This window comes from Ctenopharyngodon idella, chromosome 18, assembly GCF_019924925.1.
Source record: "Ctenopharyngodon idella isolate HZGC_01 chromosome 18, HZGC01, whole genome shotgun sequence".
Taxonomy (NCBI): Eukaryota; Metazoa; Chordata; class Actinopteri; order Cypriniformes; family Xenocyprididae; genus Ctenopharyngodon; species Ctenopharyngodon idella.
The window spans coordinates 25,496,868-25,515,178 of NC_067237.1; the positions used below are offsets into that span (position 1 = coordinate 25,496,868).

General features: G+C 36.8%; 2 protein-coding genes across 7 annotated transcripts in view; both read left to right on the forward strand.

Annotated features, from left to right (window-relative positions):
- Window positions 1-4,738, forward strand: part of btbd11b (BTB (POZ) domain containing 11b) — a 66,378-nt gene extending 61,640 nt beyond the window's left edge. For both annotated transcript variants that reach the window (XM_051870663.1, XM_051870664.1), the window contains exons 12-17: window positions 171-276; window positions 1,972-2,074; window positions 2,272-2,353; window positions 2,514-2,582; window positions 3,286-3,399; window positions 3,515-4,738. In XM_051870663.1, coding sequence (XP_051726623.1) covers window positions 171-276; window positions 1,972-2,074; window positions 2,272-2,353; window positions 2,514-2,582; window positions 3,286-3,399; window positions 3,515-3,724 — 684 coding nt within the window. In that variant the 3' untranslated portion in view covers window positions 3,725-4,738. The remainder of the gene's footprint in view (window positions 1-170; window positions 277-1,971; window positions 2,075-2,271; window positions 2,354-2,513; window positions 2,583-3,285; window positions 3,400-3,514) is intronic.
- A 3,537-nt stretch (window positions 4,739-8,275) lies between these two features.
- mlc1 (modulator of VRAC current 1) lies at window positions 8,276-18,250 on the forward strand. 5 transcript variants are annotated; one of them, XM_051871069.1, is made up of 13 exons: window positions 8,276-8,362; window positions 9,083-9,258; window positions 10,884-11,128; window positions 11,219-11,308; window positions 11,391-11,444; window positions 12,877-12,978; window positions 13,300-13,401; window positions 13,659-13,727; window positions 13,845-13,961; window positions 14,059-14,115; window positions 14,298-14,420; window positions 16,533-16,685; window positions 16,988-18,250. In XM_051871069.1, exons 3-13 carry the CDS (start codon window positions 10,889-10,891, stop codon window positions 17,066-17,068), a joined length of 1,188 nt encoding a protein of 395 aa, XP_051727029.1. In that variant the 5' UTR covers window positions 8,276-8,362; window positions 9,083-9,258; window positions 10,884-10,888; the 3' UTR covers window positions 17,069-18,250. The 5 variants fall into 5 exon arrangements, with proteins under 5 accessions (XP_051727029.1, XP_051727030.1, XP_051727031.1 ...); XM_051871070.1 differs by lacking the exon at window positions 9,083-9,258 and having other exon boundaries at window positions 8,284-8,362; XM_051871071.1 differs by lacking the exon at window positions 8,276-8,362 and having other exon boundaries at window positions 8,801-9,258; window positions 16,536-16,685.
- The last annotated feature ends 61 nt before the right edge of the window (window positions 18,251-18,311 follow it).

The following is an 18,311-nucleotide window of genomic DNA, read 5'->3' on the forward strand; positions in this document are numbered from 1 at the left end:
GCACTGATACTTCTCAAGAATAGATGCTGTGATGCTATGCAAGCTCACACATACACATAACCCTCACACATTAGCATTGCTAACACCTTCAAGGCAAGTCAAAATGTGTTGTTTTGTAATGGGACTTGATGAGAGGGGTCTTACTGGTTATTCTTTCCCATGGTTTGCAGAATGAAGTGATTAGTCAGCAGCTGGCCGTGATATTTACTCATTGCTACGGGCCGTATCCAATCCCCAAACTCACCGAGATCAAGAGGAAACAGACGTCAAGACTGGGTATGTAGCACCAGATTTCAGGTTGTGCCATGCTCTCTGTAAAATACAATCAACTGCAAGCTTTTCATGACCAGAACGAATTTAACTTTTTTAATTAAACTGAGCACTCTCTTTGTTAATGAAATGTCAAGTGAAAAATGTCATTTGGGGGTGGTTCTGCCATTAAAAAAAATATTTTAAATGCAAGTTAAAGGGATTGTTCAGACAAAAATGTTCCAAACTGTGTGACTTTATTTCATCTGTGGAACACAAAGGGAGAAATTCTGAAGCATGTACTGCAATTACGTAGTTTTTTTTATTCATTTCCATCCTTATAATAATTTTGTTCAATGTTGTTATGGTTAAAAAAAATGAAAACCATTAAAAGTTATTTTCGCTAATATAAATAAAACTGAAACAAAATATAAATAGTACTAAAGTACTAAAATTAAAAAATGGAATGAAAACTTAAATTTAAAGCTAATTAGAGATATTAAAAAACAACAAAAAATAAGAATGGCAAAAGCACATGTACAGCAATTTAAAAAGGGGTGGAGCTTTCAAGCTTCAGGGTCATAAGTCATATGATAGCTTACGGTGACGTACGGACCAAAATTTAAAGGGATAGTTCACCCAAAAATGAAAATTTGATGTTTATCTGCTTACCCCCAGGGCATCCAAGATGTAGGTGACTTTGTTTCTTCAGTCGAACACAAATGATGATTTTTAACTCCAACCGTTGCGGTCTGTCAGTCGTATAATGCTTGTCAATGGGAACTCCATCTATAAGAGTCAAAAAAACATGCACAGACAAATCCAAATTAAACCCTGCGGCTCGTGACGACACATTGATGTCCTAAGACACGAAACGATCGGTTTGTGCGAGAAACCGAACAGTATTTATATCATTTTTCACCTCTAAAACACAACTATGTCCAGCTGCCTTGAGCATCCGGTTGGTCAGGTCAGAAAACGCGTTCTGATGACGGAAGTGATGTCTCGCGCTTATACTTCAATGAGTGCGAGACATCACTTCCGTTGTCAGAGCGCGTTCAGACCTCACCAACCGGATGAGTAGTGTCTCACTGCCCGCGCCTGCACACGCCCATCAAATCTTGTCCCGCGCCGCACTCTGTTGCGTTGGGTCCTGCGGAAGTCCCGCGGGAGTGCAGGTCTCTAGATGAACTGCAACAGTCCGATTTACAAACAAATCATTGAGACCACTTTTGTGAACTGGATCAAACGATTGATTCAAAAGATCTGACTCAATAGAACAATACATACACAGAACAAACTTTACTCTCACATACATTCCAAGGAGATCTAGGGCTGATTTTCAGTAAATAAAGACTTAAATCTCAGTCTGTTTGTCACATAAAGCTATCGCCTGGCCTCAGTGGACTTAAAAAGTGCACAATTCTCTTTGTCTACTTTTGTGGTGCTTTGTGTCCTTGAAAGCTCCATTCCCCTTTCCCCATTTTTTGTAACTCAATGGAAAACCAACCAGTACATTCTTGAAAACATTTAATGTTCCACAGCAGAAAGAAAGTCATATGGGATTGGAACATTGTGAGAATTGAGAAGTAAATGATGACAGAATTTTCATTTTTGGATATACACTTTGAGCTTTGTTGACAGCAACTGTAGCATGCTGTTGGTTTCCACAGATGACAATTGTGACTAATGAAATGCATCTGTGATATGTTTGTGTGTCAGACCCTCATTTTCTAAACAACAAGGAGATGTCAGATGTGACCTTCCTGGTGGAGGGAAAGCCATTCTATGCTCACAAAGTTTTGCTCTTCACCGCCTCCAACAGGTCAGTTGATGTACTGCATCTAACTAAAAAGAAGCACTGTATAATTGCATGCAGTGACATGTTTAACTTTTGTTGTTTCAATTACAATACCTTATTAATAACACAGATATGAGGGCATAATAAAGGGCTTATTTTCCTTAGTTACTCTGTATAAAGTATGTTTATCATTGTTTTAACTTCTCCTTCTTATACCCAAGGTTTAAATCACTTCTAGCAAACAGACCAGCTGCTGAGAACACCTGTATTGAAATCAGCCATGTCAAATACAATGTATTTCAGGTACAGTCTGACTCCTGCACTAATACTCTGAAAAGATGCAAGCATGTCTTGTTAGTTTTATGTAACTTTTATTGAGAATGAAAGGAAAGCTCATCATTTTTATATTGTGGTCTGTTGTGTCTTACTGATGCATTCCCTTATACTGATGCTTTCCTTATAGCTGGTGATGCAGTATCTGTACTGTGGTGGAACGGATGCACTTCACATCAGAAACACTGAGGTTATGGATGTAAGTACTAATAACTCCATTTCAGCCCTTATGTTATACAAACTAGAAAGTTTATATTTAAAGGAATTTTAGTGTATAATATATGTACAATGTAATTTATTCCTGTGATGACAAACGAGAAAATGCTGTGATGAGGCACTGAAAATGACCAACGAGTATTAAGCTCAAGAAAGCGCAAGAAAAGAAAGCGCATCTATCCATCTATCATAAACGTAATCATAAACGTACTCCACATGGCATCAGGGTGTTAATAAAGGCCTTCTGAAGTGAAGTGAAGCGATGCGTTTGTGTAAGAAAAATATACATATTTAACAAGTTATAAAGTAAAATATCTATCTTCTGCCAGACCGCCTCCCGTATTCAACTTACGAAGAGTGTAACGCCTCTTGCAGTTTAAAACGCTTACGTTACATCCTACGCCTTCTGTATTCAACTTACGAAAAAAACGTAACGGACGTCGTGTCAGTTACACTTTATTCGTAAGTTGAATACGGAAGGTGCTAAATGTCTTTACTCTCATGTTTAATCAACTTAATGTGACCTTGCTGACCCCAAACTTTTGAATAGTAGTGTAAATAAAACACTAAAAAACACCACTAAGTTTGACATTTATGGTTATATTATTAGGCTAATATAAAATTAGCCTTATATTGAGGTTTATATTTTTTTTCATATTCTCAACTTCTCTCCTATTCTCTTCCAGCTCCTCTCTGCATCTAAGTTCTTCCAGCTGGAGGCATTACAGAGACACTGTGAGATCATCTGCGCCAAGAACATCAACACCGAAACTTGTGTGGAGATCTACAACCATGCTAAAGTAATGGCAGTCTATTTATGTTACAATCTTGTGCTCAGATTTAATTTTCCATGTGGTATGTACATGGAATATTCTTTACATTCTCAGTATTTTCTTTCCTCTGCTTCTCTCTTAGTTCCTGGAGGCACCTGAGCTGTCGGCCTACATCGAGGGCTACTTTCTGAAGAACATGGCAGTTCTCATAGAGCTTGAGCCATTTAAACAATTGCTCTATAACACTCCGGTGGAGAACTGCTGCCCCGACGTGTTGCACGACCTGGAGAAGACGCTAGCCACGCGCATTCGCTCCATTCATCTGTCATCCTCGAAGGGATCCATCGTCTAAAACCTCCAGACCTCATCGAAGCATGCTGAGATCCCAACACGTGCACTTCCTCCAGGACTCTAGCAGTGCGCTCTAAATGTGTTCATTCAGTGGCAGTAGCAATGCACTTGTAGTTCCCCATCTAAGACTGTGGTGATCTCTTCTCAACAGAATTGATCTGTGTTTTAGGTTACAGCCATAAAGGAAACAATGCCATTTTACATGTCGTCTTAAGATTGAATAACAGCTGTGACAGATTATGGTTTTGTTAGATGCAGGACCTCTACTAACCTTGGAATATTGAAGCAGTATGAAGAAATACAGCTGCAAATGTGATGACCCAAAAAAGTGGCATTGTTATGATCGCTACAGCAAGCAGGTTCCACTTTCTGGTACAAGACATCATGGCTTAGGGGTACAAAGGGTTAGTCCTCTGGAATAGAAAACAACTCAATCATTGTCAGCACTGATTATAGATGTTACTAAATATGCTTCCTAGATTTGTATTTTTGAGCATTGAAATGATGCCTCTCAGTTGTACAGATATAGCTCTTATTATCAGCAACCATATGTGTAAAATGTGGGCAGAGAATGTGGCTGCCAATGTAAATATCCAATCGAAATCTCTCACATGGAGTTGTTGATCTCCAGCTGTAAGTAGATGTATATAAAAGTCATCATCTTAAGACTTCCATCGAGAACTCACAATAATGTACAATAGAAGTGTTCTTGAAGTCTTGTTAACTGTTGTAAATGTAGATGAGCATGTAAGTATTTTCATGCTTGGGTTTTGTTGCTGTCGTCATGTCTTGCATTGACTTTACACTCTTGTGTGTGTGCGGGGATCTGTTTTGTCTGGGAAAACGAATTATTATCAGCATGGAGTTGCAGAATTGTAGCTGTGAATCCCCTGACTGAAACGACTGATTCAGAATGTGCCTGCAATACGTTCTGATGTGCTGTGTCTCTAATGACATTTGTGTAAAGCCACTCGGTGACTAAATCAGTGTTCTTTATAAAGATTACTACAAAATACCCATGCCTCTTGTCATATTTTATTATCTGGGAATTTTTTTAATTGGCTGGAAGTCCATAAATATTGTTTGCTTGTGTTGCAGAATTCAGATTTTACTGTATATTAGACAGTGGTGACCCAAAACCAGAACTATCTATAGCACAAAATAGGCTAAATAGAAATATTGACTATTTTGGTTTCTAAATGAATATTGAATTTCAGTGGTTTGATGCTCTCTGCAACCTATACCTTTTAAAATTTAATACACCTATTTATTTATTTATTTTATTAGTAAAGATATGGTAATTTAATTTAATAAATTAAATAAATATATAAAATATCAAAAGAATAATTAATAGACCTTATGTGGCCCCACCCCTTTTCAGCGCTGCGCTAGTTTTGTTTTTCCGGTTTCTATTTCCACAGCATGAAGGTAAGATCTTACAGATTCATGAATGAACCGCTCTTTTAAAATCTTTCCTGTCTACTGACATCTGTTAAGACATCTGCTTCAGACATTACAATGCGCATGATAACTTTACAATAAGTAAAACTTCACCAGCTAATTAGTCTTTGACAGCTATGCCACAGAAATTTACAGCAAAAACGGAAGTTCAAAGACAAAATTCTAAAGATGGCTGCGCTCTTGTTTCTCTGGCGCATAAGGTCTATGAGGCTATTTATTTTATTATAATACATTAATAAAGAAATGGCAACTTAATTTATTAAATAAAGATAAAGAGATAAAGATTTTTCTCCTATACCTTTTGAACTGAGGCTATTTTTATTTCACGAATGACGGGTGGTTGCCTTTTATTACTTGAATTTTAGCATTTCCCGCTTGTTCACGATCTGAACCAGTGTTGCCAAGTCCGCGGTTATTTAGTCCCTGGAATGAGAATTTTACCAGGGAAGCTCCGCCAAAAACGCGAATTTTACCCCCGGGACACGATTTTTACTGTGGGACCCCCCTGAAATGCCATTGGCTAGTTTTGGGCTAGTTTTAAAGTCCCCGTAAACCGGAAGTTACAAACGACTTTTCTTCAGTGTTGTGACGTATTTCCAAGTGAAACGAAATATTGAATAGATGGCAGGGTTTTACTTTAGCGCTCCTCCTCTCCATCTCTCGCTCATAGCAGACTAACGGTCGGAGAGGAGTGGTTTAAGCGTTTTCAACCCAAACCGTCAAACTGACGTCATTAGAGAAAGAACACCATTCCAGACCGGAAATAACTTTTCAGATTTTGATTAAAGATTACCACGACAAACAATTTTTTTCTGTGTATTAACTTTTACGGATTAATTGTTCACCACAAGACTAGTAATATGCACTAGCAAAGTAACTAGGTCAATTTTGATTTCATGACGACTTTAAGGAGCATTTGGGCGGGTTTTGTTGTGAAAACCTGGCAACCCTGATCTGAACAGATCTGTGACCCACAGACGCGGCTCATCAGCTGAGAGCCACTGAGGTTAATCATTTTAATGCGACTTGCTGAATTTTAATGCTGCTATAGTGCTAGCTGATTCGGCAGTACTGCGACTTATCTTTTTGTAACTTTGGAGCGCAACTCTGCCCTCAAGTTGTTTGTACTGTGTTAAAGAAGACTTAATCTCAGCAAACCAGACAATGTTTACGGGCACAACAGATGCGATTGAGGGAGAGGGGCAGGGGAGGAGGGAAACATGAAGGAATGCTATGAAAAAGGCAGGGATATATCAGAAAAGTGAAAATAAAGTGGGATTTAAGGAAAAGGAACAAGAGAAGCATTGTCCTTTTATGTGGGAAGTGGTTACCAAATAGTGAGGAGGAGTCTGGGCTGATGAGGTAACCTGTGAGTTAGAGATGCCCTCCATTATGCCTTTTAATTTGTTTTACTTTTACCCCAGATTGTTAGTGATTTACAAGAGCATATTTAGCTTTGTGAGAATATTTTTCATATTTTACATAAAACAAAATTTATGTCAAAGGCCTTGAATAGAATATTATGAAATATCAAATGTTAAATAACAAAAAAATTAACCAATTGCTTCACAAAAGCTCGAAAATCTGCACAATAAATGCAACGAACAATGTTTCCATTAAAGTAGGTATAATCTACAAAATAGGCCTATAATGTCATTAAATACCAGTATCAGATAATACGTATAGTCTTAGTTTATTAATTTGTTTCACTTATTGTACCAATACGTTTACACTACAGACAGAATTTAAAGAACTTCTTTATATGCTGAAATTACAGTCTGATACGCGCTCCAAAGCACTGATTTGAATTAAAAGATTCGTAAAGGTTTCGAGAAGAATTTAGAACGTGTCAGTCCAGTTCATGTCCAATAGGGTTCTCAGTTCAATCTTTTGTAGAAGTCTCAGGACCAAAAAATGTTCGTCCAATCATTACATTCGGTCCGAATGCAATGATAGGATGTCCTATCTGCCTGTCAACGGATGTATTTCCATACTTATGCGCACCCTGCTCGCGCAGACATCACACGTCATCAGCGCTTATGTTGCGTTCACGCCATGTCGTAACCATAATTATGGGATGGCAACCTGTGACGTTCTACTCGGAGCTGTTCACGTAATCAGACTCAGATTTATGCGTTTCTCTGGCAACACTCAAGGCCAAAATCAATATGCAGCAGTCAGGAGGTACAAGAGAGCTCTGTAAGTTGTAATGTTATGTGTTTTGAGACATGAGGTAATTTAACACCATCTCTCGTGATGCTTTAAAGAATCTGCTCTGGCTGTGCGCGACCTGCACGTTCGTGTTTTGAAGGATGCATGGTTTTGGACATCGCTCTGAAGAGAGGGTGGGATCTAATGCTTTCAAAGCTAGCATGCTATTGCTAGCCTCTACGAAATTGCCTACCCTACCTTTAAAGGACCACTAGGTATTTATGGTGTGTGAGCTTTCCCATCAGGCCACTATAGAGAAATTTTTGATTTAGGTGAAAATAAAAAGAAACATTTAAGTTTCTCTTTTCTACAGCTCACAAACTTTACACTCTCTTGCCTCATAAACCCCTAAAATGACTATTGAATGCTGAGTTACAGTGAATCAATAATGCTTCTGTAGGGATTTCAGTGGTTTGCCATGCCTCTGGTGTGTGTACGTGTCCACATGAGCGTGTGATCTTTTTGTTGAGCATATTCAGAGGGCAGTGAAGTGTGGTGGCCAGCCATTGGAAGGGGGCTGTTTAAAAGGTATCCATGGATACTGCCTTTCAAGGACACTTTTGAACAGTTGCATTGCTGTGAACAAATAAAGCGGTGAGAATTTTTACACATACAGTACGCTCACTCTCCTCTTAATAATCTCTTTCATACCCATAAACCAAAATATGGTCATCTAAATCTACAGTTATATTAATTTATATCAAAAGAAATGGATTAATTCAGACACTTCAAAGGTATGTGTGACAAAATACTTCTGAAATGTGCTTGAAGAGCCTGTTTATGAGCCCACTGGTTATAGAATTCTGAAGCTCTATGGGGCGTCCCAATTCTCTGGTCTGTTTTGTCCACCCCAGTAAAACAAAGGCACAAGTGGGAGGAGCCAAGAGAGAAGTGCAGGACTGCACAGCTTTGAACTTGTTATGCACAAGAACTGTATGCATATCTTGTTTTCTGCCATATACTACAGGTCAGTTTGGGATAATTACAATTGTTTAATGTTTTTGAAATAAGTCTCTTGTGCTCTTAAGGCTCAATTTATTTGATATTAAATACAGTAATACTGTAAAATATTATTACAATTTAAAATAACTTTTCTGTTTTAATATATTTTAAAATATAATTTATTCCTTTGATGGCAAAGGTAAATTTTCACCAGCCATTACTCCAGTCTTCATGATACTTCGGAAATTGTTCTAATATGCTGATTTGTTGCTCATGAAACTATTATTATCAATGTTGAAAACATGCTGCTTCACATATTTGTTTAAATCCTGATACACTGCCATTCAAATGTTTGGGGTATGTAAGATAAAAAAGAAAATATTTCAGCAAGGGTATGTTAAATTGATCAAAAATGACAGTAGAGACATTTATAATGTTACAAAAGATTTCTGGAATTTTCTATTCATCAAAGAATCCTGAAAACAATGTATCACGGTTTCCACAAAAATATTGCTTGTTTGTGTGTGCACATGGGAAAACTTGTTCTAGTTTGTGTGCATTCTTTCTCTGTGTGAATGGCAGCGAGGGGGTGTTGATTTATGTGTGAGTTCTCTCATTGAGTTCAACAGAGCAGTAAGAGGCTCTGGCCTCAGCAGCCCCTGATCTGAGCCTCATCTCTCCACTCCATTTGCATTCACTGGCTAAAACTGGCTGGCAGGGCAACACTCTCAACTTTCTGTTCCAGGCTTTGAAACCTTCCAAAAGTTTTTTATTGACTTGGAGTGGAGGGGACAGAGAGAGAGAGGAGAGAACAAGAGGAAGAAGACAAAGATAAAGTACAACTAAAACCTTAGACTTCCGCAGGAACAGGGGACCAGGTGGGCTAAGCCGAAATAAACTGTGTCTTGAAGCTGGAGGCAGGTGAGTGGGAAGCAGAGATTAAGATAAAGAGGGTTGGAGAGATAAGATGAATGAATGGAGGGAAGAAAGTGGGGCTCAGAATGAAGTTGTGGAGCAGAGGCTGAGGGAGGGGTTGGTGTGTTTTCAAACTTTTTATGAATCATTGCCTTCATGCATTATCCCTGCACTGTATCCTCTTTATTGCTCTGTGTTCCTGTGGCTGTTTACGTAATACAGTGAAAGTGCTTTATATTCATTGTGCGTGTGGGTTTTCAAGAGGGAGCTGTTTGATTGCATTGTATTTCTTTATTGTTGACCAAAAAAAATATATTTTTTTTCCCCCTGAAGATGAAGATATTGGTAGTTATTAGTAAAATGTAGCACTCAGAGCTCATATTATAGGTCTCGTATGATGATTTTATCAGTGCAAAGATGAAAATGGTGTTTTTAGTACCTTTTTGTGTTCTTGGAGCTCCTTCAAGGCCCTGCTTTCTCTAAATTAAAAAAAAAAGGAAAAGGCATTTTTCAAAAGCGGGTCACGAAGAGTAAAACTTAGTGGGTTGAGGATATGTCACTGTTAAGCCAGAGTTTCATGGTCCATATGTTTTCTCAACTGTGTCTAATTAAGGAAAATGTTATGTACATTTATGTAATGAAACAAGACGCTAAAAGTAAATCTGTTCATTCTGGCGCTTTTAATATTGGGGAGAATATTAACCATATGTGTGATTGTCATTAGTGGGTTTTTTTTGTTCAAAATGACTAGGGATGATATTACAAATCTGACCAATATCATTTTGCAGATAATTATTTCCATGTTATGTCTTACATCAAAATTAGGCCTATTTATTTATATATTTATTTATTTATTTATTTCTGGGTGAGTTTCATTTAAACCTGGCTATGTGTAATGGGTTTTTCATGTATTTCAATAGTTTTCATTTTTTACATTGTGTTTAAAAAAATCCAATAAACAAAAAAAAATGGACTATTATTATACTATAGAATTGATATAAAATAAAATAGAAAAAAAATATACAATTTTGTATAAATAAGGTAAAAATAAAATGCTAACTAAAATCAATTATTTCAAATTTTAGCTGAGTGTTAGATGATGGCAAAGGTAGTATGTAAAAACGGAGGAAATTTGCATTTTTTTTATTTTTCCCCCAGAAATGATGGACGGCAAATTGGGTAACAAACCACATTAATGTCAATTATTATTAAATATCCAATATCGGCCAATATATTTACATTTGTGCGTTTGGCAGATGCTTATCTAAAGCAACTTGCATTGAATTCAAGATATACATTTTATCAGTTCATCAAAGTTAAAACCATGACCTTGGTGCTACTGTAGCTACAGGAATGCAATCCAATATGTATGCATGTTTAAATCTACATGTTTAATGCTTCAAACATGGAGGTTTGTGACTGGTTGACCTTCAAATGCACTTAGAGAAGCATTGCCTTTAAGTTGAATGCCACTTAAAGGCAATAGGGATGAGGTAAGTTTAAGTGTCATTAAAAGGATCACATGACAATCTGTCAATAGTACTTAAGACATATGCTTTACCTCCTTCTGTAAAAGTTTGCATTCTCTGCATTTTTTATCAATATGTGATCTATATGCATTGGGTCTCTAGGGGTCATGGATATCAGGATGCAACGAGACGAGGCATCTGCCCAGGAAGTGTTCAGCTACGCCCAGATGTCAACCCTAGAGCGAAACAGTGGGGTAGGGACGCTGAGTCGGCATCTGGAGCGGGAGAGGTTGGAAAGAGACAGCTACACGGTGGATGTCAGGGCCAGTGACCTGCAGCTGGATCAGCCTGGGCAATTACATCCCTGCTTTAGCTACAGAGTCTGGCTTTACAGCGTCGTTATAGGGGTAAGAGCTTTGACTCAGCAGACTTTCACTCCTGTGGCTAACAGACTTAACACACTGGTTTTCTCAAATTCATCTGTATCTGACCCCCAGAGCAGCTTGCTGATAGCGGCAGCTTTCTCTCTCTATATGGGTAATGTGTTTCCAGCTGCAATGGACTACCTGCGTTGTACTGCTGGATCTGTGAGTGTCTCTACTTTATCCTCATGGATGAGGCTATTGGCCGGTTTGACATTCATATATATGTTTTGCTTCTGGCTTGTAGAGTATTCCAGCTGCAGTGGTGAGCTTTGCTATTGCCAAGAACAGACACGTTGCAGTAAGTGGATATTTTTCAGTAAATAATACAGAAAAAACAAAAAAACAAAAATGGTGGTCCTTCTTACTTAACTATACATTTCAGTAGCTGTATTCAAATCAATGTAGATGTATCAGTAAAAATGCTACATTTTATGAGAATAAGGCTATCATGACAACCGTTTTCTGTAGTATTATATAGTACACAGCTTTACAGGTGAATGAACATAAGCATCAAACACACTCACCTAAAATGTTCACTTTATTTAAATAATTGTTTTACATACAGTAATGTGAAAGCATCATTTTACCCAATAAAAACAGATAAATAAATAAAATAGCTTTTTTAGGACAAGCTTTGTCCAAGAAAATATTCAAAGGCCCTCTTATCTAAGCTGATAAAAACTGATTTTTTTTTTTTTACATTTGAATTAAGATTATGTTAATATAGCTAAATTTAAACCATTTTCAGACTTCATTTAATTAAATCCATTCAAGAACATTCCCCCCATTCATTTAAGGGGCCGTTTTTTCAACTAAAAACGTAAAACTTTGTGTTTTGGTCATTCATTTACATGACAATGGCGTTTTGGGGGGGCCTGAAAATGTAAACTTTGAATGTGTTTCAAAATGCAAGTTTTTGAAAACGATACTGTTATTGTGTCTGTATAAACTACAAAAACATGAATTTGTGAAAACGGCAACATCATGCACATGCATATTACATGTTCAGTCTATGGGTGTGTAGTGTTTCTTTACCAAGTGACCATCGCCAACTACTGACCTGACAGCATAATACAGCGTTTTTAGTCATTTTTGCGGATTTGTGTGAACTGGGAACATTATTACAATGGTGTCGTCTGTACACGAAAAATGCAAAGGAAAAACTTTTCCATTTTAGTACATATTTGTTGTGTAAACATAGCCTAAATCACTGCATGGACACCTGCATGACACTTTATGTGTTTACAAAATAATAGCCAATTGTCACGATCACTGTCTTTAGTTTCATTGGCATTGCCTGAGCTCTCATTTGTTGATCCTCACCTGTTCCCTGTTGTGTTGATTACCTTCCTCTGTGTATTTAAGCCTTCAGTTCCCTCAGTTCTATGTCTTGTGTTAAAGGTTATGGTTTGTTGTGTTGTCTTTCTAGTTGTTGGAGTTTATTAAAAGTATCGTTCTTTCGTCAATCTGCGTCACGCATCTTCCTTGGGATTTAAACTACACAGCAAGACGTGACAAATACAAAATAACCTTTTAATATTTATTACATTAATTCTACAATGTAATATAATATTTAGTCAAACACTGTTCAACAATCAAGTTTTCGATTCATATGGCTATAAGTCACGGCGTGTTCTGTATAATCACCCTAATTGAGTTTGTTTTCTTTGGCAGATAAGACTTTACGTTTGCTTTACAAATACAGTGTGTAACCTATATTATGTTTACAGGTCTCAGACTTTCAAATGGTCTACGTGTCCTCCTTTGCTGTGACAACCACGTGCCTGGTGTGGTTCGGATGTAAACTAGCCATTAGTCCCTCAGCCATCAATGTGAGAACATCACAACTCTAATACCCCTAAAATGTTTGTCAGGTAACCTAACAAATATGCGCTTCATGTGGTAACATCTAAATTAAATGGTTTTGCTCAAGTCTAAGTATATTTTATAATATGATAATAGCAAAGCAAAAGCAAATTTAAAAGATCTGGTAGAAAGTAGTTTCTTAAGTTTACTTATGAAATAAACTGCCTGTTTACACTTGTTACAGTGGTCAGACACTAAGCTATAATGTTCATGTAAAAAAAAAAAAAAAAAAAAAAAAATATATATATATACAGTTTAAACAATTACTGCTATCTGTCATCCTAAAGATTAACTTTAACCTGCTCCTGCTTATTGTGCTGGAAGTGCTCACGGCTAGTACTGTTATCCTATCAGCTCGCTCGGTGGAGGACTGCTGCAGTCACGGAAAGGTGTGTATAATGTGTTCCTGACCATTTATGTGTATCGACTGACTGTTCTTAAAGTGCAGTAAAATCTGCCTTAATGATGCAAAATAACTGCAAAATCCTTTTATGCTAAATGCCAGCCAGCAGGATTTTATCACCATGTGATATGTCTATGACTTACTGTATTTGTCTCTAGCTTATGTGATTTGCATTTTATATGTGCTCATGTCTCTCTGCTCTTTTTCTTTTCCTCATTGCTATCATCCATCTCTTTCCTCCAGCCCGTGTCTGATGGCCCTGTGGTTGTGACCCCAGCTTCGTTCCCCACTCGTCTTCTCAAGGCTTACGCTGTGAGTTGCCTACAAATGAGATCATCTGTGTGTGTGTGTGTGTGTGTGTATGTGTCTGTATCCACTGTATATCAGCATGAAGTACACTGTAGATCTGCTGCTCTTTCTCTGGTGCAGGTAATTGAGGTTATAGTGGGCATCTCCGCTGTATTCGGAGGAATTATTGCTCTCAATTTGGGTGCTCTCCTCCCAGAGCCATACCTTTCTGTCACTTTCTTCTGGATTCTGGTAGCTGTGTGTTCATATTATTATATTAAATATTAGTTCAACTCAGTAATAAATTATTCCATTCGGTTCCTGATGGTTGTTTATGTGTGTGATACCTCCGCAGTGTTTCCCCAGTGCCATTGCCAGCCATGTGGTGGCAGAATACCCCAGCAAGAGTCTGGTGAGTCACCATCAGGGTCTCTCCAGCAATAAAGCAGTGCAATCAAACATCCCTAAAGGACATTCGCTATTCTCATTCATTTAGCTGTCTGTATGCTTTTTCTTTAGAGTGATTCTCTCTAAGGAGTGTCTCTCTCCTTATTTCTTTGTCTTTCTTTCCACATCTCACTGTTTCTGCTGTAGGTGGAGATGCTGATTGCTATAAGTAGTGTGACCTCACCACTGCTTTTCTCAGCGTCTGGATTCTTGTCCAGCAGTGTGATTAATTTTATTGAGATCTTTCTGCATGAAGTGGCATCAGTCAAGGTGAGTCATTTCTGTGCAGCAAACCAAATCAAATCAAATTAGTTCCAATATGTCGGATTTTAACCTTTTTGACCCCTTAAAGGGATAGCTCACCCAAAAATTACAATTTGGTCATTATTTAGTCACCCTCAAGTTGTGTTGTTATTTTTAACTAAAACTAAAACGGTAACACTTTACAATAAGGTTCATTAGTTAAACATTAGTTAATGTATTAACTAACATGAACTAACCATGAGCAATACATTTGTTACTGTATTTACTAATCTTTGTTAACTTTAGTTGATGAAAATACAGTTGTTCATTGTTTGTTCATGTTAGTTCACAGTGCATTAAAGGGTTAGTTCACCCAAAATTTAAAATAATGTCATTTATTACTCACCCTCATGCTGTTCTACACCCGTAAGACCTTCGTTAATCTTCAGAACACAAATTAAGATATTTTTGTTGAAATCCGATGGCTCAGTGAGGCCTGCATTCACAGCAATGACATTTCCTCTCTCAAGATCCTTTAATGTAATATTTTTGGTGCGCCAAAAAAAACCAAAATAACAACTTATATAGTGATGGCCGATTTCAAAACACTGCTTCAGGAAGCTTCGGAGCATAATGAATCAGCGTATCGAATCAGCGGTTTTAAAATCAATTATTAAAAATCAATTTCGGTTATTTTTCATATAACAGTTCATAGTGAGCATATCTTGTGAAAATCTTGCTCTGTGCTGCAGTAGTCAAATCAGGTTGGATATCAATGACATCATCAAACGTCATTGTTTCTGACATGTTTGGTGACCAAGTTGTTGTAATAATATTAGTAATTTTTTTATGTTATTTTAGTTTTAGTCATTTAATACTTCAAATTAAACTTATTTCATTTAGATGCCAAGGCAACATTTCAAATTTCTCTTTTTTTCCTTCATTTTTTTTTTTATTTCAGCTTACCGAAAACTATTTTTGGTCCCACTTTATATTAGGTGGCCTTAAAGGTTAGTTCACCCAAAAATGAAAATAATGTCATTTATTACTCACCCTCATGCCGTTCCACACCCGTAAAACCTTCGTTAATCTTCGGAACACAAATTAAGATATTTTTGTTGAAATCTGATGGCTCAGTGAGGCCTACATAGCCAGCAATGACATTTCCTTTCGCAAGATCCATTAAAGTACTAAAAACATATTTCACAAGCTTCGGAGCATTTTGAATCAGCGTGTTGAATCAGCGCTTCGGAGCACCAAAGTCACGTGATTTCAGCAGTTTGGTGGTTTGACACGCAATCCGAATTGTGATTCGATACGCTGATTCATAATGCTTCAAAGCTTCCTGAAGCAGTGTTTTGAAATCGGCCATCACTAAATAAGTCGTTATTTTGGGGTTTTTTGGCGCACCAAAAAATTTCTCGCTTTATAATATTAATATTGAACCACTGTACTCACATGAACAGATTTAAAAATGTTTTTAGTACATTAATGGATCTTGAGAGAGGAAATGTCATTGCTGGCTATGGAGGCCTCACTGAGCCATCGGATTTCAACAAAAATATCTTAATTTGCATTCCGAAGATTAACGAAGGTCTTACGGGTGTGGAACTCCATGAGGGTGAGTAATAAATGACATTATTTTCATTTTTGGGTGAATAACTATGTATTTACATTTAAATGAATCATTTGATACAATGCACTTTTTGTGTACATACATGTTTTTACATTGTACTTATATTTTATAAACCTACATGTAATTACATCTGTAATTAATTTCTGTAATTACATCTATAATTATACGTTTGACCCATCCCTTACACCCTAACCTACCCTTAAACCTACCCATACCACAAAACCTGTCCCTAACCATACCCGTATGAACACAATAAGTACATTGTACTTATTTTTTTATGTAAGTACATAGTAGTTAAGGCCACCTAATATAAAATGGGACCCAATTTTTAATATTTTTAGTTAACAATAACAACACTGGTGAATCAGTTCAGGAAAAAAAAGTATACAGGTTTTGGCCGGGTGAACTATCCCTTTAAAATAGGAATTCAGATACATTTTCACCTTCACACCCATCTTGAAGGTTATTTGAAGCATGTTAAATTTGTGATGTTGTGCATGCAGCAGACGTATGACATACTGCTGCTTGTCCTGATGGGACTGCTGCTGGTGCAGGCGGTGCTGACATTAACCACCGTAATAAAGTGCGCTTCCTACAAGGGCCAGCTCCGCATGGGAGGCACTGAATGGGACATGCTACACAAAAAGCACTGTGAGGTAAACACACAAACATACACCCTATGCAATGACTGACAGGTCAATTTAAGAGTAAAGGAAATGTGTTGTACTGTGTGTGTTGTATGTGCACATTTTGTTAGCAAAGAGAAATTAATAAAGGAAAACTGTACTGTATGGTGCCAAATGTAGCATGAAACACAATCACACTGGAATGGAAGAGTTGTTCCTCTCCTTTGATTCAGTGGAAACACACATGGAGGATGTTCTGATTAACAAAGTAAGAATTAACAAAGGTGGTTGTTGGGCCATTTCTTTTCCACCATCTCATTCTTTTCTTACAGCAACAGACGTCAAATGGCACACTAAGAGATTTTGACAAAGAAAAGGCCTGGAAAGCAGTGGTGGTCCAAATGGCCCAGTGACCAAAGATACAGGCAACAGAAGGAAAAAAAACACAGAGAGAAAAAAATGAATATACAAATATGGAAGATAAGAATGTCAGCTGGAAGAGAAGCATCACTTTTTGGGGTATGAAACTTAGAGTTCTGTCATAACTGTCAGCTGAATTGTCATATTTATGAGCCATACACTACTGTTCAAAAGTCTGGGGTTAAGATTTTAAAGTAAGATTTTATTTAATTTTTTCAAGATACTTTTATTTAGCAAAGATGCGCTAAAATGATCAAAGGTAACAGCAAAGACTTTTACATTGTTATATAAAAGTATATGATGTCTATTTCAAATACATGCTGTTCTTTTGAACTTCTTATTCATCAAAGAATCCTGAAAAACAGTATCATAGTTTCTACAAAAATATTAAGCAACACAAGTGTTTTCAGTATTGATAATAATAATAAATGTTGCGTAAGCACCAGATCAACATATTAGAATGATTTCTGAAGGATCATGTGACACTGAAGACTGGAGTAATGGCTGCTGAAAATTCAGCTTTGCCATCACAGGAATAAATTCTATTTTAAAATATATTCAAATAGAAAACAGTTATTTTAAATTGTAATAATATTTCACAATATTACTGTTTTTACTGTATTTTTACTATATTTTTGGTGAGCATAAAAGACTTCCTTAAAAAACATAAATTAAATAACGACCCCAGACTTTTAAACAGAAATGTATGTCTGTCAAAGATATCATTGAATGACAGTTTAATGAGGATAAGAACCAAGAAGTCAAAATGCGAGGTGGGTTTTTAAAGTCTATTGTAAAGATCCTTAAACTTGTGTCTCACAATCGTGAATATAGCATACCATACCAGTTTGAAATTAGAATCATATGTGGTGAGTGAATGACTGAGCAAGTTTATATGCAAATAAATGGTGAACACACCATGCATGTACAATCCACAGCACTTGTAATGCATTATTTAGAAATCCCATGTTTAAAAATCTCATATGTTGGATGTTGAAAGAGTAGGGGACCTAATATATGAGGCATGTAATAATTCTAACACACTTTAATGGACCACAGTGCTGTTCACTACCTTGCTTCATGCAACCATTTTTACTTTGTTAGATTTTATTTTTGTATAAATATATGCATCTTGTGATGTTATTATAGATCAATAAAATTCTGAGGATTGTTTATGTGAAATGTGAATTATTTCAGATAGTGGCATAACAGCTCAGTGTATTTGTTCATGTTTTA